The sequence below is a fragment of the Botrytis porri genome (assembly GCF_014898465.1).
Source record: "Botrytis porri strain MUCL 3234 chromosome Unknown BPOR_004, whole genome shotgun sequence".
In the NCBI taxonomy this organism is placed as follows: Eukaryota; Fungi; Ascomycota; class Leotiomycetes; order Helotiales; family Sclerotiniaceae; genus Botrytis; species Botrytis porri.
The window spans coordinates 1,812,157-1,839,732 of NW_024066078.1; the positions used below are offsets into that span (position 1 = coordinate 1,812,157).

The window sequence follows — 27,576 nt, forward strand, 5'->3', positions numbered from 1 at the left end:
CCATTTCAAGAGGCAGAAAGTTTTTATGAATGATGATCTTAGCATACCGCTCTCGAGATGAGATTCTGAGATTAAACGCATCAATGCCAAAGTCGTAGTTGTATTATCGATGATGATATACTCTGAGACATGGAAACAAACTCGAATGCCGGCAGTACTCAAGGGGGGTGGAACAAATTACTGTAACAAGCATTGATAGTGGACACTCACTCTGAAGTTTTGAAGCGACAACAAATCAAATGCCCAAAAAGGGGGGGGATGGGGGGCAAGAAACGAAGGTGGATGAAGGAAACTGTTACGATCAAGCTTTCCCATATACGACTTTAGCAGACGTCGAAAAAGCTCCGAGTACCGTAATACATTTTTTATCTTGGGAGGTAAGTAAGATCTTGAGGCTATTGATTGGTTTCTTTTTCTAATTTTAGACACGTTCTTATTGCGATGAAACATCTTTTTGATTAGCTATATATAGGTATAGGTATAGGTATAGGTATAGGTATATTCGAGGGATGGGTGGGAATCATGGGTAGGTAAATCCAATTATCATCTACTCGAGTCCATTGTCTGTCTGTATCCCAATTCTCTCTCCTGCTCCTCCTGCCTATCATTTCAGCCATCTAGCTAACCAAGTTCAACTCAAATGATTCGAAACCCGTTTGGCGTTCATCAGATGAATGATCAGATATCAAGGCCAAACCGCCCTTGTAACGGTTAAAGCAACGTTTGGAAGATCTTCACCCAATCAATCCTTTCTTCTTTAAGTTCATTCCTACACTGTACACTGTAGATTTATCCCCATCGTAATCCTTGATGGATTCGGTTTCACCATCATAGATTCAGAGGTGAATATGATCGGGAAAAGGTCCAGATGTCAATGACCAGACCGGTTAATAATAATAATACTAATAACTACTAATAATTATAATAATAATAATATAAAACCACCAGCCAACAAGAAAAGAAAGGAGTTGTTGTGTGAATGGATTTGGTTCTTTGTGTAAATACATATAAATCTATTCTTATTCTCCTGACAATGAGTAGATTCTAAAAATCAGATTCCACAGTACATTCATTACATTACACTCCGTACTTGTTGCCTCGAATAATGAATGCAGTCTATCTTAACCTCATCCTCATCATATCTTAGAGAGCGGTGACAATCTTTTGATATTTACATCAACAACCAGACAGCCAGACGAAACCACATCACAAACATCATCCACCCTTCCAAACCCAAAATCGAGGTGGCTGAACAGAGCCGAAACTTCAATCCTCAAACTCTAGACCAGAACATTTTTCTCAAGAGTATTACACTAGGATTTTGGGCTTTTCCCTAAAAAACTAGCTTGAGCACTTCTTTCTACAACATTTATTAACAATAATACACGACAGACCCGAACAACTTAATATCAAACTCCGAAGCATAACCTCTTCTCTACCACAATTGAAATCCTTCAAATCATAACCCCATCGTCAAAATCGCATAATCAATTATTTACAGTATACATGCCTGGAATCATCATGGCGGAAGTCCAGCAACCGTCTCTACAACAAAGCCAACCACGAGCAATCCCTGGACAGGACGCTGCTTTGCAGATATCACCCCCAGCTTCCACAAAATTACCGCAATCTGCCTCTACAAATCGCATTCGAAATTCGCATCTCGCTTTAGATACCTTTTCTCCCGTAAACCAGAATGGAAGCTTCGAGTTTGATCGTGTATTAAAGAGTGGTTGTTTGCAGAAACGAACGAGGAAAACAAAGGTATGATTTCATCAACTAGATTTATACGTACATTTACTCATCTACATTCCGCAGGCATGGAAACCCGTCTTTCTCGTCCTGAGACCAAATTATCTCTCCATCTACAAAGATCAAAATGAAGATAAACTTCGTCATAAGATTCACCTCTCCGATCTCACAGCCGTCGCCTTTCTCAAAGATCCCAAACAAAAACGGCGCAATGTCTTCGGTCTCTTCACTCCCGCTCGCAACTATCATCTGGAAGCCACCACCAAAAACGACGCCGAACAATGGGTCGATCTCATCCGCAAAGAAGCACGAATCGACGAAGAAGAAGAGGAAGAAATGTTACTCGCCAGTCCCTCCGGCAACGTAAATAGTACCTATCCGGGCTTCGATCAAAGCATGGCGCACGAACAACTGCAGCGAAAAACCGAAGCTCAAATCCTGCACGACGAAAGACTAGGGAGCAGTTCCCCGGAACCCACAGAACCCATCATCCCCCGCGCGAATAAGAAACAAAACATGTCAGCCATAGGAGGAGGAAGACGTCCTTCCAACACCATTGAATATTCCGGCAACGAACTCGTCTCCGACGCCGAGTTCTCGGATACAGATCTTGCGCGTGTCCCCGGCATGTCGACGCTTTCTCTCAGTCTGCACAATCCTCCTCCGAACCCAAATCCCAATCCTAATCCCGATCTCGAAGTCAAACCTCCCGCGACCACTCTCCCTCTCGGTCGCAATACATCACAATTATCCCTCTCGCACCCGAATCCCCTCCCCGAACACGATCCCGAACGTGTAGTATACCAAGGATATCTTCTCTATCTGCGCTCGAAAAATGGAATTCGCTCTTGGAAAAATCTCTGGGTTGTGCTTCGTCCCCGCTCCTTATCGTTCTATAAAAATGACTCGGAATACTCGCCCGTCATGATTTTACCCATGGAAAATGTAATTAATGTGGTGGAGATTGATCCGTTGAGTAGGACGAAACGATATTGTTTTCAAGTGATTGGGGAGGAGAAGAGTTTTAAATTCTGTGCAGGAAGTGAAGGAGCGTTGGTTAATGTGTTGGGAGCGTGTAAGAGTTTATTGGCGAGGAGGAAGGGAGGCGTGGGGGCTTGAGTTTGGGGTGAGAGATCTTTTTTCTATTGTACGGGATGAAGATGCAATGGAAGAGACCAGATGATATGGGAAGATAAGAAAGAGAATTCCTAATATCCAGCGTTGGGAATTGTACATAAGCTGGTAGATTTGAGCGAGCGGGAATAGGAGGGGGAGTATGGATACAGGCAATAGATGCAGAAGAAGAAATAGTGTGGTTGGTATCTGATCAAGGCGTTGGGAGCGGGAGCGGGAATAGGAGCGGGACTGGGATGAAAGTATAGAAAATCCCGGACTGATATAATCACGACACGAAACGAAACTTATGATGAGATGTAAATATTACTCGGAATTATTATGCATATTTTATTTTGTGGTTTTGTTTGTGTTTGTGGATGTGTATGGAGGTATGTGTATACTTGTTTACGCATTGATTGTCTTACTAGTTATCTTCGTGTTGGTTTGCTGGTTTATTCTTGGAGAGGGGGTTGTTTGGGGGCGGGAGGAGGGATGTGAGGGTGTGGGAGCTGAGAAAAGGGGGCTGAGAAAAGAGAAGAAGAGAAGAGGATAGGAGAGGAGTTTGTTGATTTATTCCATTTTGCTTTGTTCTACTCTGTTCTGCTCTACTCTACTGTGTGATTTTAAGATGATTGATGATGAGATCGATTGGGATACGCTGGGATAATGGAATAGGTTGGGATCAGCTGGGATGATGGAATAGATCTACATGGATTGTGGAGTTTAGGACTTGAATAGCTATCTAGGGTAGCAGAGTTAGAATACCCACGGTAACGGAGGAAGGATACCTAGGTAGGTACAGCAGCAGCGGGGCGGAAATATTGGAAATGATGGGAGGGGGAGAAGGGGTTAGGTTGGAATGGTGGAAATGGTGGGAAGGGGATGGGTGAGGAGAGTGAGGAGAGTGAGGAGAGTGAGGAGAGTGAGGAGAGTGCGGAGAGTGAGGAGAGTGAGGAGAGTGAGGAGAGTGAGGAGAGTGAGGAGAGTGAGGAGAGTGAGGAGAGTGAGGAGAGTGAGGAGAGTGAGGAGAGTGAGGAGAGTGAGGAGAGTGAGGAGAGCGAGATATAAAGAGATGAAGATAAGAAGAATAAGATAATCAAATAAGAGAATAAAAAGACATAAAAAAGATAAGAAAAGATAAATATAAAAAAAAGGAAATAAGAAAAAGAGGAGAAAGAGTAAAAGGGAAAAGAGAAAAGAGAAAAGGAAGAAAGGGAGAGAGAGAGAAGTGGAAGGTGTGTATTTTATATGTATGTATAGATATATAGGAAAGGAAAGGAAAGGAAAGGAAAGAATAATATATATTAAGAAGAAGGTGAGATGGAAGAGAGGATGAGATGGGAAAGGGAGGCAGGGAGAAGGATAAAGAGGGCGAGGAGAAGTAAAGAGGAAGAGAGATTGATGGATGGAAGAGATAGATAGAGAGATGGAGTGGGAAATAGATGGAAAAGGAGAGGGAGAGGGAGATATGGAGAAAATGGGGAACGAGGGAGAAATCGAGAGATGAGAAGGACTAGACGAGGATGAGGAGAGGAGGGAGGCGGCATATATACAATATATATATAAATATATAATAATGAAAAATGAAAAGAGAAGAGAAGAGAAGAAATAAGGGGAAAGATAATATTATAATAATATAAATCAAGATTAAAACAAAACTAGAAAGCGAGAGGGATAGATGGGGGACAACAATGGAAATAAAAAATAGAAATAGATAGTTAATTTATTAGAGAGGAAGAGAAAGAAAAGAAAAGAAAGAGAAGAAAAGAAAAAAAAGAAAAGAAAGAGAAAAAGAGAAAGAGAAGAAGAGAAAGAGAAGAAGAGAGGGAGAGAAAATAAAGATGGACATATATAGTCAGCGAGGGGGGAGGAAGATACATAGTTAGAGAGGGAGAGAGGGATACTGGAAGAGACGAGGAAGAGAGGAGTGTATATGAGGATTCGCAGAGGGAGGTGGATAGTTAACGAGGCAGAGAGGAAGAGAGAGTGACAACGAATATCTACTCAACTGTGTGTTTTAGTTTTGTATACCTACCTGGGTACGTAGTAGACGCATATCATACATATAATACCTACCTATCAGGTACCGAATACCAAATACCAAATACCAAATATCAAACACCCAATCAACAATATAAGCACATCTCAAGTTTTTCCTTGAAGAAATTTCTTCTATTCCCCTATCTAATAGACAAGATGACCATCTATCTATCCATCTATCTACCTGTGTATTTAGCTAGCTAGTGGAAGTTTGAAACTACATAGGTACCTAGGTACTGTTGAAATCTAAACGTGCATGTAGACCTGCGATGTGTACATATCCATACCAAATACCACTTCTGCTCGCACCATATTGATAGTGGTTATCCCTAGGATCTCGAAAACTCTCGATTCCTTCCTGCAATATCATTCGCTGTGCCCTTTCCTACACACCCTATCATTATACCCCATGCAAGTTTCGTTTATATCCTTCGTGTTATCGTTCTTGTATCATTTCCCTTCGCATCAAGTTATATTGACTTCGTCTTATAGTGTAAGGATCCAGTCCCTCATATTATACTCCATACAAGTCTTTGTACCGTTCATCGCTGTCGTACTCCATTGCATACAGCAAAACCCAATTTCATAACAGAAATCCAATCCGTTCTTTGATGGTGCAATTGCAAATCAGTGCAGCGAAGCCCATACCGTAGCCAATCGACTTTCATCCTGTTCGTGATCATGTTATTCGTTTTGACCGCACTGTAGAAACCCCAAATCGAAATCCCTATTTCGTTGTCCATCTAGCTACATTACCACTTCCGCCACCATTTCCCTGAATTTACTCCTTCAGGTCTTTGTTTTAATATTGTGTAATCAAAACATCTGGAACGTGTAAACCAACACCCTCCTCCATAACCGCAACTCCATCCTCTACCTCCAATGGTTCTGCGCCGAAGAAGTGACCATCGGACTCGGTGGCTTCCATTAAAGTAGGTGTGGTAGGTGTGGCTAGAAGTGAGACTTCGGATGGATTTTGTGCAGGAAGGGGAATGAGTACTGCATGATTTTGAACGATGTTGGAACCCTTTGTTCTGGATGGATTGGTGCTATTGTTTGAGTGGTAGACAGGGGCCGATCTTCCAACGTAAGGGAGATGATAAGAACTGGATTCATCAGATGTTGAAGTACTGTCAGAAGAAGAGGATGGGAATGATCCAGTGGTAGAAGAAGGGGGCTCGGAGAAGAAATTTGATCGATGGTAAGGTGTAGGAACTTGAGGTACAGAGTTACAGGAATTTGTTGGAGGAGGTGAAGAATTGGTGTTCATATTGTTGGAGTTGGATGTGTTAGTCGATCGATCAGTCAAGATACCAAGACCAAGATCAGTTGCTCGTCGTTGAGATCGCAAGTTTCGGGATCGTGGTCTATTTGGTTCCTGTGTCAAAGTTAATTCTTATTCTTGCATGTCAAAAACTTGGGTGGTCGAAAGGAGAACATACAGCAGGAACTGGATTTGGTCTCAATCCCAAATGTTTAACAACATCAACATTGGCCACTGGTCTAAACTTTTGTAAATTGAATCCAAATCCAGTGGTGGCGGTACAGGGTAAGTCATCATCTGCAATGGCATTGAGACTAAGATAGCTGCGATCAAGGAGTGTGGGTCGGCAAGTATGACAGCATTTGAACTGACACTCTGTACCTCTTGATGGCAACCATGGGCGTGGATTAGTAACTCTCAAATTTGGCACTGTTTGCGAGGTGATTGGAGATGGGCGGGAAAAAGGATTGAACAAAAATCGTGGGATGTTACTGGAAGAGTTCGATGGTGTAAGGTCAGGCTCCTCAGAATTGGCAAGTACATCATGAAGCTGATTATGAATGTTAGAAAGCGTTTCGAAGAAAGAGAGGTTGTCGAGGACTTACATGACTACGTTGTTGGAGAATTGTCTGGATCTGTGAGGGTGAATAAGTTTTGAGGTCTTTGCTGCTGATTTCGTCGAAGAAACTGAATCTTGATCTACGTGCCTCTGGTCCACGTGGTCGAGGAGAAGTTGGTCTTGGGAAAATATCGCAAAGATCATCGAGTTTCTCTTGACTCTTCATCAATGTCAATGAACCATCCTAAGCAGATAAGGTATTGTTTCGGTGAAAACTTACTGCGTGTCCATGATCCATATCATCCTCTAACATAAGTTCCCGATCCTGAGTACATCTCCAAACCCAGCCAAACGAACCTTCTCGAAAGCAAATGCCACATCGAAACTCTTTGGTGAAGAGTCGCGTGGTAGTCAAATGTGTGCATTGCACATTTCTTGTAACTTGTGCAGTGCGCCTGGTATTCTCTGCCAAAGCAGGCAAAGAATGCCGATTTGTATTGGTTGGCATTGCAGTAGTCATTGAGGAGACAATACCGGCTGTAGATGCTGATGTACGTCGAACTGGTAACTTTGAGGATCGGGTTGTAGTATGGCTTGTAGTATTTGTTGTTGATTTGGTTGCTGCCATGATTTGTGTTGGGAGGACCAAGAAGCTCCAACAAACACTTTGAGAAGATTTAAATTGAAATGAGGGAACGATTCACTATCAAGGCTTGGAAATGTCTGAACATGAAGTTGTTCAATTGAATGGATGGACTTCTTGAGATGGATATAGAAAGATTGAATTCGAGGTTGATTGATCGAATATATTAGTACCTAGGTAGGTTGTAAAAGGATTTTCTTATTATTTCCCCAAACCAAGACCAATCTTGACTCGCTTCGAGAGTAAAATTCTGAGTATTTGCCCCAATTTTCTTAGAGAAGATATAACCAATAGGCACGGAGACAAGAAGATATCAAAAATGAAAGATGAAAAAGTGAATTATAACTGCAACGATGTATTTCCATATAGAAATTAGGTTGAGATGAAAACCAACCATCCATATCATTGCTGTTATCATTGCTGTTATCACTCCTGTTATTGGATGGCTCTGTTCAGCTCATTGGAGTTTGAAAAAGGAAAGTGTCGCATTCAAAAAATGTCATTTTTGATAATTCTTACACCCACAACCAGCTGTGTGGGAGATAATCGTTCTTACCATTCTAATAAAAGGTCCAAGCAATTTTCAAAGTGGTCTGATCAAAACATCAACCAAGTTGAAAATTGGTCTTGATGATTTTCGTACCAAGGGAGGAAAGGATAGAAAATAAAGTGCACTGTTGCTATCCTCTGTCTTCTGTCTTCTGTCTTCTCTCCTCTCTCCTCTCTCCTCTCTCCTCTTCCCTCATCCAACCTCACCCAGCACTTACCCGAGCCATTTACTTACTTGGTACACTTGCCATGCCTGATCAACTCCAGCATTCAATCCCACTCGCAAATCATCATTAATACTGCTTACGCATATATATTTGATGCGATTATGGAGAGATAATTTTCTGAAATACGATTTCTCAGAGCTCTGCTGAGCGCAGGAGTTTATTTTTATATTTGCTCTTCGGGGGTTTTCAACATGCAAGCTTCAACCGATTTTCTTTTGGAATGAAAGCTGCAACAATGCTACTTCAACCTGCTCCGAATTACTCTGCAGCTTTGGACATCTGCACTCAAAGAGCGTACTTGGCGAATTCTCTTGCAAGTTGCAATTGTTCTTATAATCCTAAGAATGGTCAAAGTTCCTTCCATGGATATTTTATGAAAGTTCGGATTTATGCTTCATGATGCAACCCAGAATTCAAGGAACGGTTGAAGATCTGGCTGGACGAGTGTCAGGATAGATAAATTGCCATCTTGTAAGGATCAAACTCGAGCATACGGTACTGTACCTCACAACACGTAATCATACATGATGACAGGACGAATACGCTGGATGGATCAATGGATGGTTCCATTAGCATGAAGCTATAATGGTGTATGGGTTTTGGAGTGCTTTATCAGTTCCAAGTTGCAGAGATTTCAACTGTGATGTCTCAAAACTTGGACAATTTTTGTCATTCCAGTCCCACACGTGTCTCTCATTTGATCATCCCATCATTCATAAAATTCTAGACTTCGTGAGCGAGTAGGCGTTTATATGGAGATGTACCAAACAATATTCTTGAGCTTGAGCTGGCCAATGCACGAACCTGGGGTAGATCTATGTGAGGAGATATCAATTGGGAGCGGAATGATCGTTATTTGTTCATTTCGAGAGAGTGGGAGTGGGAGTGGGTGGAGAAGCGAGAGGAGCAAAGATGATAGGAAGCAACAGTGGAGCGAGAGGAGAAGGGGATGCTGTATGAGGTGATGAAGTGGATGAAGTGGATGATTGAAATGAAATGAATGATATGATATGATATGAATCAAACCTGAAGACCTAGCGACGCTCTAACATAACGTTATATGGAGACGGAAAACGACAACTAATTAAAAGAAAGCAGCATGGTGACCCTACGGCATATCTATCTTAGCACGTCCTTGGAATTCCTGTACCTTGAATACCCTTAAATACCTGCTGAGTGGTACCTCGGACCGTCTACTCAAAACATGACCCCTTCGTATCTTTTAATATTAATTCCCAGAGAAGGACCATGCGGGCGGCAAAAGGCTTTTGACTTTCGTTTTCTCATCAAACATTATTATAATTTATTATTCCTAATTCGATACGCACATCCACATCTGTCTTCACAAGTTCATTCTCGGGGTTTAAGGTATTCAATAGGGTTGCGTGGCGTTTGAATGGTGTTGGAAGTGAAGGCGATCCGAATTTCGAACAGAAACCGAAGAGAGAGAAGGAGCGAGAGAAAAGAAGCACCATCGTCACCATCATCATTATCATCAATATCATCATCATCATCATCATCAATATCATCATCATCATCATCATCAATATCATCATCATCATCATCATCAATATCATCATCATCATCATCATCATCATCATCATCATCATCACTCATTCATTCAACCACTTCGACTCTTATTAATCAACGCTCGATTACGTTCTCTTATCTCGACTCGACAGTCTTTTGTTGCTTTATATCGTATATCCTGTATCTTGTATCTTGCGCCTTGCATCGTGCACCTTGCATACTCTCTATTCGGTGAGAACTAGATAACTTTTTCAAGCCAGACCAAATCCTTGTTAACCCGCTAAATCATTTAGATCAATCTCCGCACTTCCCATCCCATCCTATCCTATCCTATCCTATCCCATTCCATTCCCGTCCCATCCCAATCAAATTGCAACTCAGAGTCGGATTCAAATTCAAATTCAAATTCAAATCAGTACTGAACTCACACTTACTGGAGGTCAGCTAGTATTACCTTCGCCGTACTAGGTACTATTAATGCGTCAAACTCAAAGCGAGTCCATAATATTCCATCGCCATTAATACACATATATCCATCCATCCTTCCTTCCTACCACCTCACCTACCTACCTACCTACCTACCTACCTACCCTACACCCTGTTGATATCCGACCCGAGAAAGCCTTTTCTTGACCTGACCAGCTACCTAGCTTAGCTACTTTTTTTCCTGCCACCAAAAATCCCTCCTCTCTCCTCTTTCTCACTCAGCCCAGCCTCCAACGACTAAAACCTTTTGGGCCAACAAATCTCAATTGGTTGTGCAAGAGAATAATAAACATCGTGTCAACAAATTTTACTGCAATTACTTGTACATCAATAATACATAATATCCCCCCCCCCGACAAAAAGGTCAGTTCACTTTAATCCACACCCCGCATTATTCCCAAACAATAGGCACAGAGAGATAAAATCTATTTATCCATCTATCCATTCTCTTGCGCAATTATTAGTCCTCAAGAGAAGAAGAGGGGGCCCTGTCTGCGCCTCGATCCAGAACTCTTAACTGTTCCAATTACCTTGGCTCACCTCGGCTCCCGCATCATAAACAACGAGCGTGAGAAAGAGAGCGAGAAAGAGAGCTTGTTTCTTCTTCTCCTCATCTCTTCAACTTCCCGATATCATCGTCTGAATCAAACAAGTCGCATTCACGAGTGTTCACGAATTTTCATACTAATTAATTGTTCAATTAAATAGCTTCCGAGGGTTTGAATGACCTCTCACCCATCACAATGTCGGTCAAATTCGAGAAAGATACCATAAAGACCACCGGTCCTCTTGCAGGAATACAAGGCGTGCCAGCGATCGATGTCAAGGAAGTTCATCATCACCACCACCTACCAGGCCATCACTTAAGACACAATGTTGGTGTCGCATTAACTGGAGGCAAAGCCAATGAAGGAACACGAGGATATCTATCTGTGAGCCATTGATCTTGGGGAAACCACCCATCGCGCAATCAAATTTCTCTGTCACTAATCATGTTATCTTTCAATAGATGTATCTCAAAGAGCTACAAACCAATCCTCTTCGTACGAAAATGCTTACCTCTGGCACATTATCGGCCCTACAAGAACTTTTGGCCTCATGGATCTCGAAGGATCGTAACAAGGATGGCCACTATTTCACGTCTAGAGTACCCAAAATGGCTGCATATGGTGCTTTCATCAGTGCTCCCCTAGGCCATGTATTGATCAGTATTTTGCAAAAGATATTTGCTGGACGTACGAGTTTGAAGGCCAAGGTTCTTCAAATTCTTTTGAGCAATTTAGTTGTAAGTTCAGCTCGTTTGTTTATTATGTAAACAAAGCTAACGATTGATCAATCAAGGTTGCTCCAATTCAAAATACAGTGTATTTGATCTCAATGGCACTTATTGCAGGCGCAAGGACTATTCATCAAGTACATGCGACTTGGAGAGCTGGTTTCATGCCAGTTATGAGAGTCAGCTGGATTACTTCTCCTCTCGCTCTAGCTTTCGCACAGAAATTCCTTCCCGAGCACACTTGGGTTCCATTCTTCAACGTCATTGCTTTCACCATCGGAACCTATGTGAACGCGACCACAAAGAAGAAGCGTCTCGCAGCTCTTCGCAAGAGACACTACGATGAGACTCGAGGAGGAAGACCCGACGACTACCCTGGACCACATGGTGGACCAGGAAGAGAAATGGGAGGACCAGGACAGAAACGCGACTACTAATTTTACGAAGGGACGAAGGGGAAGGGGGTCATTAAGATCAAATAGCACAACATGAACCAAATTCGGCTGTGCTTATTGTCGCAAATTTTCCTTATCATAATGTATTTTCGGTTCACGGATCTCAATTTGGCACGAGGTCAGATTTACTGGTTATGGGTGGCGACCGCTTGCAGATATCCTTGTGGTCCATGCGAGGCCTTGCTTGCTTCTTTCTCGGGGGGCACAATACCACGTAAAAAGCCTCACCTCACCTGTTGTATAGTTTTTACGATTTCATTGGTTATAGGTAGAAATGAATGGGCGTTTGCTTGTCAATCTCTTCCATCTGAATGTGAATGCTAGGTAATACTTGGGTGGATTGGGAAAAGCAATCTGCCGAAGGCACCCTGTTATTTAACACGTCGCCTTTGTGGGATGCGATTGCTACATGACATGAAGACGGAAAGGTAAGTCATATTCTTGTCATTTGTCGTTAACACCCAAACACAACATATGATTACAATAACGGGTGTTCTACGATATTACTGAGAGGCAAAGCCATGGACGGGAGAAAAGGATCAGGATAAAGTCGAAGCGATTCTCTGTATCTCAATTTTTCGGTACATACGTTACTTCTTACATCATTTTAGTTTGACCTTTGAACGAAAACATTGGAGTCTGCTTGAACTTTTAACAAACGCACGCTTTATTCTTCGCCACTCTCTCTTACTCCTCACAACTCTCGTTCTATACACTGTTCACCCAATACTTACTACTCACTACTTTTGGCTCGCTTCGCTCATAACACTCGCAAGCCAGCCCACTCAGTTTCAACACAACTTGGGGCAATGTCAGCATTGATACCTTTATCCTCATACGTCTCTCCACGAGCACGCGTCCTCTCACCATCTGATCGATATCCCGGTGGTGCCAGGGGAAACGCCCATCACGGACCTCTCCTACGCAATTCTTTCGATAATGGCTATAATGCCCTCGGAGGAGGTGCTATGATACCTGTCCCTGTATTCGGCGCCCGAGCCGGACATGGAGCACTTGCTCGTGGAGGTGGCGCTGGAAGAAACTACAATGATATGAACATGAACATGAACATGGTCGTGCCGATTAGGAGAGGAAGTGTAGATATTTCCTACCATGGAATTCCACACGCACATGGTCATCCACTAATGGATCCGCGCATGCGACACGCACCGCAAGTACAAGTTGTAGATCCCTCGGCTATGTTTAGGGATCCGTGGAGAGGTGGGGTGGTAGCGGGGTGTACGCAGGAACCTTATACATGTCCCTGCCACGAATGTGAAGTTTTGCGTTTGCCCCTTGCGCCGTTGGCGGTCGGTTGTCATCATGATAATCGTGGACATTCACATGCGATGGATCTGCATAATCATTGTTGCTCTGGGGGTGGAGGACATAAGGAATCTGCATCGTCTTCTTCCGGGGGTGGGAGTAAGGAAAAATCTAATTCGGGAGGTGGAAGTGGAGGTGGAGGTAGTGGAGGTAGTGGAGGTAGTGGAGGTAGTGGAGGAAGTAACAAGAAAGAATACGGATTCCCAACAAAAGATATCGTGATTCGCGGCAAAACATATTCGTGTCGGAAATCTTTTCTCGCCGATCAAGCTAAATTCGAAGATTCCCTCGTCAAAATGATGGAAAAGAAAAAAGAAGATGAAATCCCAAATACCGTTCTCGATTCCCTCTTCTCGTGCATTAATGAAGAAAAAATCCTCTCTTCGGCTTCGGCCCACGATCTCGTTACGCTTAATGTGCTTTCTTCCTCGCTGGGTATCAAGAGCGTGATGGAGAAATCGCTCGCGCAGTTGAAGAAACAGTGTTCGGATAATATTGTGAGTGGGAGTACTCTGACGGGGATTGTGGTGACGATTATGATGAGCTCGAAGGTGGATGAGGGTTTGAGGGAGTGGTTGAAGAAATATATTAAGGGGTGGGGACTGTGGGAGGAGTTGCAGGGGTTTGCGATGTATATCAGGTGTGTGGAGGATCATCCGGAGATTCATACGGGGTTGCTTGAGTTGTTGGGGTTGAGGAGGAAGGCGGATGGGGAGGGGTATAGGATTATTTAGGGGAGGCGAGGGTGGGGAATGGGGATGGGTATTTGGTGGAGTGGAAGAGTATAATGATGAGGTGGAGAGGTGGAGAGGGAGGAGGAAAATAAGAGGAAAATCCTTGAAGTGATAATCAAACAGGACAGGACAGGACAGACTGGAAAAACAAGTGATGTCATTTCTGCCATAAAACAATGGATCAAGATGAAAGAAGAGGAAGGGTAAGAATAATGTTCTGTAAGTAGTCAGTCAGTCAGGCAGTCAGGAAGTCAGTCAAATACGCAGTGAGTAGTATCGTATCGTATGGTAGGTATAGTATAGTAGGTATACTTGATAGGTAATGTTTTAATTGTATGCTAGTTTATTTTGGTATATTGTGTTATGTTATTTGGTATTATTTGGTGTGTTGTGTGAAGATCTTTGGTCTTGTACTTGTACTTCTATTTGGACTTGTATTGGGTAGGGTAGGTGGTTCTTTGCTTTGATATTGGGTTGATTTTGTAGGTGTAGGTGGTGTAGATGTGCTGAGTGGGGAAGATTGATGAAGAAAGTGCTAGGTGGGGTTTTTGTTTTGGGTATTGGGTATTGGGTATTGGGTGTTGGGGGTTTGGGAGGAGGAGGAGGAGAAGATTGTCTGGCTGATTTGAATAAGTGGTTCACATGGTGTAGATAGGTGTTTTATAGTAGGTCTTTTACTATTACTAGGTATATACTACTATTGCTGGTGGTGATAATGTATTAGGACTGATACTGCTATACTGCTATACTGCTATTGTCTAAATCTTATTTATCTAGTTTGTAGAGATGGATACTCTAATGCCTCTCTAATGACTCCAAGAATTGAGGGGATATTTGTTATTGGGATTTGTAGAGTTGCTTTATCGTGTAACTGGAAGCTATTATGATTTATTATGTATACTCTGGAGTTTGGAGATGGAGACAAAGATAAAAACAAAAATAGAGATATACGACTTATTGAATGATATGTAAGTTACGCCTTCCAATTCCCAGCTTCCATTTCTTCCATCTATTCTCCAATCTATGCATTCCTTATTCTCTATTCCTTCTTCTAATCCACACATATCCTCCATCCTCCATACTGCATCTTCCCACGCTGCATTCCGATGGTCTTCGCTATCTCATTGGTAGGTGAAGATGTGGTGATCTTATGATGATCTCATGTTATGCTACTTTATCACTTTGTTGTTTGACTATTGCTGTTATGTTGGGATTTGGGGCTACAGGTATACTTCTAGGGATAGTCGAAGGTGGAGGTATAGATACCGCCTAGAAAAGAAAGCAAGCAAAATCAGGACAAAAAGGCGACCTGCATATTTCCACCCCCACACCGCACTGCACATGAATATAGCAAACAGACCTCATATCTCAATACCAACAACCAATACCAATCGATACCAAGAAATACACACCAGCAAGAAGCGTCACACAAATGGCACCTACAGGTATGGAGGTAGGAAACATGTGTGTGCTGGCAGCGCGGTGCGTGTGACGGATGGGAGAGGGAACGTTTGTGGTTATATGCGAGGCGTATTGTATCGTATCGTATCGTACGTCTGTACTGTACTGTCATTTATTGCACTATACGATATCGGGATCTGAAAATTTGAAAAATCCGGATATCTGGAAATCTATTCATGATTATTTATTATGAGTGAGAATGAGAATGAAAATGAGAATGAGAATGTTGTTCATAGCAAACTCGCTTATTTGTTAATATATTTGACAGCGTAGAGGATCTCAGATATGATATGTAGTACATAACAGATATATGCTGTGTGATCCTAGGTTCTCAGGAAGATAAATAGCTGGTTAATGGTATTTACATAGGTATAGTGTGTATGCGTGTAGATGTATACATGTATGTGTGTATGTAGTGTCCCAGTGTCCCAGTGCCCCCAAAATCATTTTCTTCTTCAAAAATACTTCATCTAGAACTCTAACACGAATACCGTCTCGAAGCTTAAAATCATATCTCTCTTGCAAGAGGGTAAGTTAAGTCATAATAGGAAGGTATTCAAATTAGAGGCGGTGGATACTCCGTCTCCGTCTTTGTTTCCGTCTTTGATGAGGGAGATGAGGGATAGATAGATAGATAGATAGATAGATATATAAATGCGAGATCCCGTCGGTGTGTGTGATATAATATGGTATAGTGCACTGCAGTATGACGGATGCGGGTTGGAATTCTGAGGATGGGGATAGTTGATATATTTGTCAATGTTGGGGATTGGAGAGGGACAGGAGATGAAGTTTGTTTGGTGCATGAGTTGGGAGTTTGTTAGAGTTGCTGGTGGGTAGGCTTTGTATATAGGATATCTTGTACTCATAGAGGTTTGTGGTGTGTAATGGATGGATGTTTGTAAACATACTAGATACAGTACATTGGATGTAAATAAACACTTGTTTCATATTTTTGTCTTCACCCTGATCCCCTACTTTTGGCATTATCATGGCCATGTTCTTTAATTGTTCTTCCAATTTGACCATCATCCTTTCTACTCTTCCTCCCTCTTCCTCCCCGCTACAACTTTCTATACAGTATTTCTCCACAAATATCTCAAACTCGTTCCTCCAGCCACAGTTCCCAATAAACCAACCCAGAATTCTGTCACCAAACCACCCTCCAAACTCCAATGCACAGTCAAAGGTGCGTAAGCCAAGTTAACAATTAAACTCTTCCTCCACCTCTCCATCCACTCTCTATGTTCCTTCTCTTTCTCTCCCTTCACCTCCGCCATCTCCTTATCTCTTCTTCCATACTCGATGCCCAACTTCACAATATCAAGTCCCACATGCACCATCCAACATCTCACACTCCAAATCCCCGCTTTCGCCTGTTTCGTTTTATCCCAAGCAAGTATATTTTTGGAACTGAGATATGCGCCGTTTTCCAAAACTTGGTAGCAAAGATTCACAAGTACTTGGATCTTTACAATCTTTCTGATCAATGTGTCTTCAGGCGGACTGTTCCACGTCGCTTTTGCCCATTTGTATATTGCGAGGAGCCCCCAAAGACGTCCAAATGTTCTGAAATCGGATATCAATGCACTCAACGCCTTGAATCGAGTCGCTAATGACAATAATCGAGAACTGGGTACGGGAATAGTAGAAGGTGAGAGCACGATGGTAGTATTAGGAGGAAGCGCAATGGCTTTTTCGATCAGAAGACGAGCGGCTTGGCGGATTTGATGGAGGGAGAGACGGGAAAGGAGGTTGGAGGTGAGGAGGGAACTGTAGCCGATTGTGCAGAGGAGAACATCGGTTCCGGAGGGGGTACTCAGGAGTTTGGAGAGGTGAGTGAGCACGCTGTCGGTTTTGGAGAGGTATAAAGGAAGCCAGCTTTGTAGTGCTTGTGGTGTGGGAATCTGTGGGGGAGATGGTGTGGGGATGGGGAGAGGGAGAGCAGATGCGGGGGAGGTTTCGGCGGGTGGTATCCCGCCGATTTCGGACATGCTGGTTGGTGTAGATGTAGATATATGTGTTTGATGTATAGAAAAGATATATATAAGAAGAGAAATGAAAAATAGAGGTAATTCCAGTTTTTGTTTACTTGGATAGATGGATACCTATGAACATGGGATAAGGTGCAAGGTCGGAAGTAGATGTTACGCGATAATACCGAGGCTCGGAGCTGGAGCTTGCTAGCTTTTAGCTTGTCTCCAGGGTAAAGCTCGGCTCTTTATTTTGATTTCGTAATCTCAAAGGAAAGATGAGCAGGTGTTGTTTATTATATGAAAAGATGAGAATAGAGTGAGTGAGTAGTGAGAGTGTGATACTACGTATGTTGACTATAGTGAGTGCTATTGAACAAGGTACGATTCATTCTTTACTAGCAGGTTAGGAACTCTGGTCTGTTTGAAGTTCTATTGGAGCAATTCAAGACCTCTCTCTTATTACCCTCTCACCTTATCTAGGCAGGATCAACCACGAGTGAGTAGCGAGACCTATTTCACTACCTATGTTATATATTCTCAGTCGATTCACTATGAAGTTATCATTCCATGAAAAGGAAGCTATATCACGTTCGAGGAAGCACCTTTTAAAATCACATCACGATCAAGTCAAACTCCAAATAGATTCAACGCTTTGCATTACTTTTCAAAATGCCTAATCGCAATAAAGAACGCCCAAATTCAAAGATCCAGACTTTAGTCCGCAAGGTCTTTGCAATTACCTTCGAACATACGATAGTATGCAAAGCCACCCAAGCGGAAAGTCAATCTATACGGAAGACCAATATAACTACTATTCCAAGGTAGACTCATCTGAGCCACAAAAGCATCGCCAGCAATGCTATCTCAATTTTCCACGCATTCATTCCTCCAAGTTCTCCATTAATTATCTGTCAGATTCAAATATTCCGCAAAAAGAAAAATCCAACGGCATTGGCTAGTAGCCAAGAATCCCAAAAATCATATACGCAAACAACAACCATGGCTCAAATCTATACACCTCCAGATGCCGCAGCTGCATTCAACTTTGCTAATTCGGCTTGCAACTCCTCTAATGGTCTACCCAAACCCCATTCTCGCATCGCTAAATTGGGTCTCAAGACCATTCGGAAGAATCTTTGATGTTGCAAACATTTATGGTCCCATTTCTCGGCTTTGACGCCATAACCAACTCCAGCTGCAAACCATTGGAGTAGACTGACTTCCGGCCAGTCAGATGTTAGATCTGTGGGACAGACAAAATATCGATGAGATTCAGTTTTGCCATAGTCTTGACGAGAAGTGATATGAATCACATATGTTGGGGGGGGGTTGGTAACGAGTGGATTGTTAATTAAGTTGGATGGAGAAAGAACTCGTTGAGGAACAAAAGGTTCTGGTTCTGTTTGTGTCCAATATGGTACGTGGACAGTTCTGAAATCATCGAAGGAAATATCGGCGAAGGGTTTGAAAGGAGTTGAATACTGAGTTGGTCCTACATTTCTGGTGAGAGCCAGGGGTTGATGCGGTACCGACATCTCAGTGGCTGTCGAAGACTGGAATGACCCATACGTCCCATCACGATCTGGAGGGAGTGTTGGATCAGATGCCCAAGGAGAATTTGGAGATGTTCCAAGACGGGATGTTGGAAAAGGAGTGGGAGATTGTATAAGGGGTTGCATAGCTTGCATTGTCGCACGGGATCTCCACTCGGGGATTTTTGAGTCAATGATGCTTGATCCGAGATTGGGGATGCCCGATGATGGGAGAGCATTAGGTTTGTTTCTGAGCAATTCCACGAAAGATTGCCCAATACCTGAAGAAAGAGATGGCATCTTAGAGTTAGGCTTTGAAGATGGTTGTGAAGGTGGTGGCGTCATCAGATGTGTTTCGAATACCGCATTGCTATTCGATGAAGAGCGGAAATCTGTGCGATTCTGGGCTAAGATTGGTCTGGCCGGTGTGATGCAAGGAGAGATTGGAGGAGAAGAGGGTAACCTGAATGCACTATTCAATGCTAATGGAGGGGTAGGAGATTTGGTGGAAACTAATGAAGCAGGTGGGGCTAGATTGGCCGTTTTTTGATCAGGATTATAGCTTCGAATCATCTCCGACAGCGTCATCGAGATGAACTCCGATTCCTCTTGGTCTGGGATGACTGCTGCACAGATTTGAGCAGCCTGGCGTTGACGTTCAGCATCTTCATGAGCTCGGACCATTTCAAGATGATCTCTGGTTGCCGATAATCGGGCTGCAAAATTGAGGAATGATTGGTAGATAGTTTTGTGAAAGTGCTTGTTGGGATCATGATAAGGTTTGTCGGAGTGTCGAGTATCGACTTCTGTGCAACAGTTGCAGCAGAAGATGTTGTCAGGGAGTGACATGGTGTCTGAACCGTGAGTCATGATTTGGTGTCACAAAAACGTGGTGTTAGATATGAGATATCAAATATATGATATGTGGGAGGAAGAAAAATATAAAGATAAAGGAAAGAAAGGTAAGTCAGTTTATTGTTTGTTGATATTACGAAGTATTATTGAAAGCAACTTGCTTGAGGGTTAAAGTTGTTTGGCGTTTTAATGGTGTAAGTAAGTTGAGGTTGCGGGGACTTTAAGCCATCTGAAGTCCTTCTTATAGAGACCGAGGTATGAGTACGGGTATAGATACGGTGGCTCGTGAATCAGTATTCTTGGAGGGGTGGAAAGCAGATGAGCGGACTGCGCCACGGTATTCACTAATGTCGAGCGGAGATGCGGTCAGCATTTTATAGGGGAATGACCTGGGTTTGCGGGGTGAGACAGAAATTCATTTTCTGCGTCTGTGATTCATAATTCTTGATGGAAATCAGGGAGGAACGGAAGATGGCTTGGTCGGAAACAGAGGAGATGATGAGGGGCTAGTTGCCCTATATGTGAATGATATATCGATTATCTTTAACGACAACATGGTGAAACGTCTTCGCATTTTCGGTGAGCTTGATTCAGTGTTTGTGTACGTGACAACATGTTTATGACTGTTTCTAATCGATAGTCATGCGCCTTATGATCCGATCCCGGATGGTTGTATCAATTTATTATATTCAGAAGCAACTTACAAGTTGTTCTTTTTTCTGTATGTTCATTGTCGGTCTTCTCATATTTCCACGTGTATAGGCGAGGGGAATCAATCTTTATTTTGTGTGTAAGTGTGAATGGTTTCAGGTTCTTGAGAGCAACGTATACATGCGTACCTTGCGGATTCTCTGTAGCACTCTTCTCTCTATTCTGTAAAGCATGATGTAAGTATTGGCGTAGAAAACCATCACTTTAACGAATATCATTTTCATCATTCCTCGAATAAACTTCCTGATTGTTATACTACATATACTCTAATTCCTTCTAAAATACAATAAACAAAGACGATAAAGAAAAGACTATAACTAATACCTTCTCATCGCCCGATACTTCATTCCTAGCTATGAAATGTTAATAACATTCTGACTCTCTACCCCCTTCTCGTTCCACGTACCTACATAGCTAAAGATCGAACGATAGATAGATAGATAGATAGATATAGAGATATCCACCCCCTTATCATCAAGCGAGAACGTTCATTTATTACCCCACCTCTTCATGTGCGGAAATATATATATCTATCGAGATGCCATTAATTAACCCGTTCGCGTCTTAAAATAAGTTACAGGTATTTTTTTGCTAATATCTATATTCTCGAAGATGAATATTATTCAGGGACTGGATGGGTGGATGTTGATGTGTTAATGTCCTGATTGAGTACAGAGGAAGATTGGTAAAGAAATGTAAAGGTGTGAATACGGCTTGGATGGAGAAATCGACTCGTTTGTCTATCTATATCTGTGGTTTGGAGGGAATATGGGGGGTGAAATATGTTTTGGATGGTGAGGAATTAGGTGGTGGGATGTTTATAAGTAGTGGGATTTTGATGAGTGGATATGGGGTTGGGGTTTGTAGATGTATGAGGTAGGTAGGTAGGTAATCGCTGTTGATATGGAGAGTTTCTGGAGGTTGGGGGATCGTGTAATTGAAAACTTTTGGTATTTGAAGATGAAGTGGGTTGATTATCTATCTAATTTTTTGTAGGAACAGTATAAGGATTGATGTATGCGAGGAGGGTAGAAGTTAGGGAGATGATATTTACATTAGAGTTATCTGAGCTTTACAAGATATCGCCCACGAGCTTCTTTCTATCGAGCTTCCCTGATCTGATAAAACTTTCTTTGTTGATACTTCTATTGAAATAGTAGGAAAGAAGGGAATGAAATAGAAGTTAAGGATAAAGTGACGAGTTGGAAGGTTTGAAGATGTTCTTGTTATTATATACATCTCAGTGTGTAAGTAGCTTATTTATCTACCGAGTTACCTTGGAAGTAAAAATCATTACTATCAGTGTTTATATATGTGTATGTATGTATGTATGTATGTATGTATGTATACTTAGTTAGGTAGGTATATATAATTGATGGATAGACAGATAGCATTTTGAAAAATATAGAGAACAAACCCCACAAGAACCCGCAAAAGATAGCCCCACAATAACTCTCTTAACATAAAAATAAATTTCTTTATCAGCTCGTTCTTACTCCTCCCTCCCTCTACACACCCGAGAGCAAAAGCATAGGAATCATTTAATGATTAATTGCCCGTTCTAGGAATCGAACCTAGGATCTCATCATGTACGAGTACTAGTGATGCGCTTTACCGCTAAGCCAAACGGGCGTTATCAGTTACTGTTCTGATAGTATTGGCGCTGTAGATTCAGTATATGTTTCAAATTGACATGTATCCACTTGGTTGCTTTGACAGCTGTGGGATGGTGGAGCGTGCTCTATGTAAGCGAAATAACAGACCGGAATTGACCACTGGCAAAGTTCTTCAATGTATCAATTGTTTCATTTCAATTTAGAGAATCAATTAAACAATATCCAAGGATTTATTCAATCCTGTCAAATTTTTATAGTTTATTTGTGATTGAATTATTATGGAATTTATTAGGTTGATCAAGTTTGGCGTCTTCTTCTCCTACGTGTAAACAGAACATAATACGGTGCATTTCGAGTGCGGTGAAAGAGATTGTTGAAACATATAGATAAGAATTGATTCTTTAGACTAATTGGAGTTTGGTAACGTGAAGTTAAGGGTAAAAGATCAAAAGAGTAGGGGGGGGGAATGCAGTATGAATTATTACCCTTTTAGAGGGGTTTCCTGATGTGGCATGATCTTATTGTGAGGAGTCGACGACTGTCGGGTTTTTCGACGTGTATACATACGAGCTCATTACAAATCCGAAAGATACTGGATATAAGTGTTCCTAGTGCGCTCAAATCTCAAAGAATTGAAGATCGTTTTATGAACTGAACTATCGTTATCTTGCGCAGAGCTAAATATTGAATTTTGAAAAGTTTCAAAGTTAAGCTTGAGCTTTAGTCTCTCACGGAATTTTAGACGGTTGATTCTGTCTTCGGCTCATTCTCCAACTCATTCTTCAACCCTATACTACAATCGTCAGTCATCCTTCATACTCTGAATATCAGGATGTCTGGAAGATATACCGTCTCTATGAAGGCTCTTATGTTACTACCGTTACCAGGAAGAGATGTCAAGCCTTAATCTTATATCTCTGAAAAATATGTCTACCACATGTTGACTATCCTTCGAGCGTAGTTCGTTGGAAAAAAAGACAAACATTACGGTTTGTACAATGTAAGTTTTTGAGACCTTTGTTTGTTTAGCCAAATCCGGTAATCATTTCTTTACAACAAGCAGATTGCTTTGTACTATCTCAACCGGTTGCGGGATTTCATTCAAGGTAGAAATCATTTGATGTAGCCTTTGTTTCAAGCAATGCATTTCATACTGGCTTCCTTCAAATTAAAGGCATCAAATCACTTCCAACAAATTCATACTGATTCCAAAATTCACAAACTTCTCATCATGGCTGCCGTGGAGGATCCAATTACAAGGAGAGGCGGAATTCGAGAATTTGTGAGGACCGAGCCAAGTTGGGATATGCGTCTAGGACCCCGTTGGGAATACCAGGGACGAATCCGCAGAACCAATAGAGCAATTATTGCACATTTCAAATACGAAGACCAGGAAGGTGAAGATAACAATCCTCCCCACACTAAAGATGTAGTTGTCAAGATCCAATTGCGACGGCCTGTTATAGGAGGTCGACCCAATGGCTATCCGGAAAATTATGATGGGTTCCTTAGTGAAGGACGATTTCTCCAATTTCTCTCTGGATACTATGCTTGGCACCCTTATGACAATCGCGACTGCATACCCGACCGGCCCCACAATATTCTGAGGCATTTCCATGACCAAACAGTGCCGTCGAAAGAGAGTGAACCACTCAATCGGAATGCGATCTCATTCTTGGAATATTGTCCTGGTATTGTGATCAGTCTTTCGCCCGAGGATGAGACTCGGTATTATGACTTGGATGTCTTCGATAGGAATAATGTTGAATTTATCGAAGAGATTGATATATGGAACATCTTTAGGCAGTTTACGAGGATGATTCTGATGATGGATTGTGGCAGTGAGATTCCGAGAACGACCCGCCAGAGGCGGTCCCTTTGGGAAACACGGGAAATGGAGATATGCCATTACGATATTCAGCCGAGCAATAGTAGGTTCCCCTTGTGGGATATGAAAATTGGCTTTTCTGACATTGAATCCAGTTTTGATTGGATATAAGAATTATGAGAAAGACCGTGTTCCGGTACTTAAAGTATGTATTAGTCTATTTGCCTCTGGGAAAGATGAATAACAATCCTCACAGCTGTGCGATTTCGGGGACGCGCTTCAGGTTCCTCAGTTTACTAAACAACAACATGCCGGAAGGTATAGTTTCCCAAACCAAAGGAATGGTCGACCGGGCTACCAGGCTCCCGTGAGTTGAAGAAATCCTTCTTCGTATTCCTCACAGCATACTAATAATCTGGCTATAGGAACAACTCATTGCCGAAACAGAGCATGTAAATCCATTCCGCCATGGCACATGTAGCAATATATTTCAATTTGCAAACATCATCCGTCTTCTGATGCACGGAGGAAACTTTGGTAGACATGCGATCCATCCCGAAGATCCAGATTGGTGCGACGATTACTTTGGAGAGTATACCAACACCGCGCCAAGAACATACGGATATTCTCTCTCCGAGGGCGACAGTAGAGTAAATGCACCGGGACCCAGAAGTTACAGCGAACGTTTAATCAAAATCGTCCAAGAATGCATGAAGGAAAAGCCCGAACTTCGCCCCCGTCCCTTAAATCTCTTCCACTACATCAACGACGGGTTTCGTGACAACGACCTCTTGTACAACGATCCCGACTATCCCGGACCAGGAGAAAATGAACTGCACCGCCCCAAGAAACCTCACAAACCCAACGCACAAATCTTCCAATACCCACCCATCCATCCTCTCTTCGCCCTCGCCACGCTCGCCCCCCCTCACTTCCGCACCCCCCAACCCAGCTGGGAGAAAGATTTTTCCGAATTCTACGACGTGGAAGAATTTGCCTGGCCGCCCACGCCCCGCACCCTCACCCCCGATTATGTGAGCGCAAAAGTCTACAACGAGGATTTTATCTACACCGGCGACGATCTGCCCGAGGTCGATCACGAGACGTATCCGCGCTCGCAGCCGCAGGTTCCGGAGCGGTATCCCCATGGTCCGCCCATGATCGATCAGAGACCCAGTGTGAATATCCCCGATCGGAGAATCGATGTCCCCGGGGGGGTTGCGAGGAATTTGGGACTGTTGAAGTATTATGATCGCTTGGGTCATATGTGGATGGGTGAGGAGAATTATTGGAAAATGTTGGAGGCGGGCTTGGATCCTGAGACGTATAATTGGGGGATGAGCATTCCGGACCCGGAGATGGATGAGGATGAGAAGGCGATGAGTGGGCCGGAAGCTGGGGAGTGATGGGGAGCGGGAATGAGGGCGATGATGCTCATATGTTTGGGATTGGGGTGTAAAACGGAGGGGAAAGGGAAAATTTGGTATGGCTGTTTGATGGAATACTTATACTTTGGTTGCGTAAATCAAATCTGGTGACTGTACTTAATAGTTTGCTACTCGGTAGATGAGGGAGCGTAAATATATATTTCCAGGTTTAAAAGTACAATTTCGTGGTATAGGAATAAGACTCACTCCATCTCCAATCTATCCGCAATGAACCGTCCAAACAAGAACTTCCCAACCATCCGTTGTAACCAAACACTAATAATTCAATTTACAATCAACCAATAAAAGTATATCTCCTCGACTTCTCCGGTTTGCCTCCCATAATAGCATTCAACGCTTGTCCCAATCCAACTCCATCATACCTCATTCCCGAAGTATCATCTTTATCTATTGCCCCCACGATATCCTCTCTCACCCTGTTTTCAGTTCCATTCCCCACATCCTCACTCTTCACCGCATCAATTACAGGATTCTTCAATATTACGCCCTGTCCCTCTTTCCCAGAATCTGACCTTCGTCCATAGACTCTCACAGCTTCAATACCCAAACTCTTGAGCTCCGCTTTATCTACCACCGGTGTGCCTGGGCCTTCCAGATATACTACATGCGTGATATATTTTTTCCATTCTTGTTCCTTTACCTTTTCAAGATCTTCGTGTTCTTGATCATGTTCTTCCTTTCCATTCCCAGTACAGCCGTGAACAATCGCTTGGATGAAATCTTTCGCCGTATATCCCGGCGTCTCGCGATCCAGACATCCATTCAAAATAAGTACTTTAAACTTGATTTTCGGATCCGCAATCGCAGGTCCTACGTCTCTTAATATCAAGCAAGGGAGAATAGAAGTGTATAGAGACCCGATACTATAAATTACGCAACTAGCGTCCTGAAGAGCAGAGAGAACTTTGGTATTGGGCGTAGGACGAATTTCTTGGCCGTAGGGGTTGATGTACCAGATTCGCTCTATTGCGGAGGAGAGCTCCTCGGTGTGAGATTTTTGAAAAAGGATGTTTTGTTTGCGAAGGGTTGGGAGGGAACCGGGGAGATTGGCGTCTTCGATGCGGTCGTGGTATAAAAGGTCGATGGATTGACGCTTGTGAAAGGTGGCGGGGGAGACGGGCTGCGTAGGGACAAAGGTTGGGGCTATGGGATGGGAGATGTTATTTTGTCCGACAATTATCGTACCTAAAAATATGTCAAAAATCGGCTATGATGAATACTTCACGTGAGTAGTGAGAGCTGGGTGGGTGGATCCTACCGTCCTGTAATCCTGCAGAGATGTGGTATGAAAAATTACTATTGATTGCCGGGATAACCTCGACATTATCTTTCACACCGGTAATACTTGATAAAAGATAAATCGCTGCCTCTAAACTACCTGTAAAGATACGAGCACCCGTCAAGAACAAGTTGCCTACAGAGGCTGATTGAAAATTAAAGACAGAGGTGGGACGAGCTCGCTTGACAATCTCGAGGTTTATGGTGTTGAGAAAGGAACGAATTAGTTCACGCTTGGCAGAGGTGATGTCACTCCATAAAGGAGAGTGACCTTCGACTATGGCTAGCCATTCCTGTTTGGCTTCTTGAGGGGAGGGATCTAGACGATGGTTGAAGAAAGTGCTTAGAGCGGATCTCTCGGGATTGGTACCAGTGGGATCTTCGGGGATAAGTCGGACTAGTCTACCTAGATATTGGTCAATCTTCTGTTTGAGGTGTATTTGATATTTTGATTATATGATTGTCATGGACTTGACCACTTGGTAGTATCATAACTTCGACCCCTTGATAGCATGACGGCTCGAACCAAACTGGGTCTCGCTGTGTCACGTGACCAAAACCACCCTCATGAGTCTTCATGAAGACTTGGAAAGAGTTTGATAGAGAACCAGCCTGTCTTAAAGGCACGTTGAGAAACATCTGAACTGAGATATATGAGATAGTAACATACTTCTCACATCACCGATACCAGGACCACCAAAGACACGAATAAGTTCAGAGGAAGAGCCTCCATTATCACTTATCGGAATGACACTGAAGAAACATTAATTTCATTTCCTCACACACATATCCATGAATCGAATTTGCACTTACTAACTCAGAGAACAGGCCTTTTCTTCGGCAACTTTCCCAAAGACATCCACGAGACTGTTGGCGGCACTTCCGCCTGAAAATACAACGATACGACGATTCAT

The 27,576-nt window shown here is 42.7% G+C and overlaps 9 protein-coding genes across 9 annotated transcripts; 4 read left to right on the forward strand and 5 right to left on the reverse strand.

The window, feature by feature from the left end:
• Nucleotides 1-1,037: 1,037 nt before the first annotated feature.
• On the forward strand, nucleotides 1,038-3,293 carry EAF01_003489 (uncharacterized protein). Its single transcript, XM_038911743.1, has 2 exons — nucleotides 1,038-1,764; nucleotides 1,819-3,293. The coding sequence occupies exons 1-2, from the start codon at nucleotides 1,507-1,509 to the stop codon at nucleotides 2,869-2,871; spliced, it is 1,311 nt and encodes a 436-aa protein (XP_038772978.1). The 5' UTR covers nucleotides 1,038-1,506; the 3' UTR covers nucleotides 2,872-3,293.
• A 1,765-nt stretch (nucleotides 3,294-5,058) lies between these two features.
• On the reverse strand, nucleotides 5,059-7,359 carry EAF01_003490 (uncharacterized protein; the record flags this gene model as incomplete). The annotated part of the gene is made up of 4 exons (XM_038911744.1): nucleotides 5,059-6,286; nucleotides 6,351-6,722; nucleotides 6,778-6,975; nucleotides 7,012-7,359. The coding sequence occupies 4 exons, from the start codon at nucleotides 7,357-7,359 to the stop codon at nucleotides 5,711-5,713; spliced, it is 1,494 nt and encodes a 497-aa protein (XP_038772979.1). The 3' UTR covers nucleotides 5,059-5,710.
• A 2,141-nt stretch (nucleotides 7,360-9,500) lies between these two features.
• On the reverse strand, nucleotides 9,501-9,767 carry EAF01_003491 (uncharacterized protein; the record flags this gene model as incomplete). Its single annotated transcript, XM_038911745.1, has 1 exon — nucleotides 9,501-9,767. One exon carries the CDS (start codon nucleotides 9,765-9,767, stop codon nucleotides 9,501-9,503), a length of 267 nt encoding a protein of 88 aa, XP_038772980.1.
• A 468-nt stretch (nucleotides 9,768-10,235) lies between these two features.
• EAF01_003492 (uncharacterized protein) lies at nucleotides 10,236-12,219 on the forward strand. The gene is made up of 4 exons (XM_038911746.1): nucleotides 10,236-10,529; nucleotides 10,875-11,098; nucleotides 11,176-11,451; nucleotides 11,508-12,219. The coding sequence occupies exons 2-4, from the start codon at nucleotides 10,910-10,912 to the stop codon at nucleotides 11,877-11,879; spliced, it is 837 nt and encodes a 278-aa protein (XP_038772981.1). The 5' UTR covers nucleotides 10,236-10,529; nucleotides 10,875-10,909; the 3' UTR covers nucleotides 11,880-12,219.
• A 487-nt stretch (nucleotides 12,220-12,706) lies between these two features.
• EAF01_003493 (uncharacterized protein) lies at nucleotides 12,707-13,957 on the forward strand (the record flags this gene model as incomplete). Its single annotated transcript, XM_038911747.1, has 1 exon — nucleotides 12,707-13,957. The coding sequence occupies one exon, from the start codon at nucleotides 12,707-12,709 to the stop codon at nucleotides 13,955-13,957; it is 1,251 nt and encodes a 416-aa protein (XP_038772982.1).
• A 2,534-nt stretch (nucleotides 13,958-16,491) lies between these two features.
• Nucleotides 16,492-17,412, reverse strand: EAF01_003494 (uncharacterized protein; the record flags this gene model as incomplete). Its single annotated transcript, XM_038911748.1, has 1 exon — nucleotides 16,492-17,412. The coding sequence occupies one exon, from the start codon at nucleotides 17,410-17,412 to the stop codon at nucleotides 16,492-16,494; it is 921 nt and encodes a 306-aa protein (XP_038772983.1).
• A 992-nt stretch (nucleotides 17,413-18,404) lies between these two features.
• EAF01_003495 (uncharacterized protein) lies at nucleotides 18,405-19,796 on the reverse strand (the record flags this gene model as incomplete). Its single annotated transcript, XM_038911749.1, has 1 exon — nucleotides 18,405-19,796. One exon carries the CDS (start codon nucleotides 19,794-19,796, stop codon nucleotides 18,405-18,407), a length of 1,392 nt encoding a protein of 463 aa, XP_038772984.1.
• Nucleotides 19,797-23,339: 3,543 nt separating this feature from the next.
• EAF01_003496 (uncharacterized protein) lies at nucleotides 23,340-25,342 on the forward strand (the record flags this gene model as incomplete). Its single annotated transcript, XM_038911750.1, has 4 exons — nucleotides 23,340-24,039; nucleotides 24,092-24,141; nucleotides 24,193-24,303; nucleotides 24,362-25,342. The coding sequence occupies 4 exons, from the start codon at nucleotides 23,340-23,342 to the stop codon at nucleotides 25,340-25,342; spliced, it is 1,842 nt and encodes a 613-aa protein (XP_038772985.1).
• Nucleotides 25,343-25,658: 316 nt separating this feature from the next.
• EAF01_003497 (uncharacterized protein) lies at nucleotides 25,659-27,576 on the reverse strand (the record flags this gene model as incomplete). Its single annotated transcript, XM_038911751.1, has 4 exons — nucleotides 25,659-26,569; nucleotides 26,643-27,068; nucleotides 27,333-27,415; nucleotides 27,476-27,576. 4 exons carry the CDS (start codon nucleotides 27,574-27,576, stop codon nucleotides 25,659-25,661), a joined length of 1,521 nt encoding a protein of 506 aa, XP_038772986.1.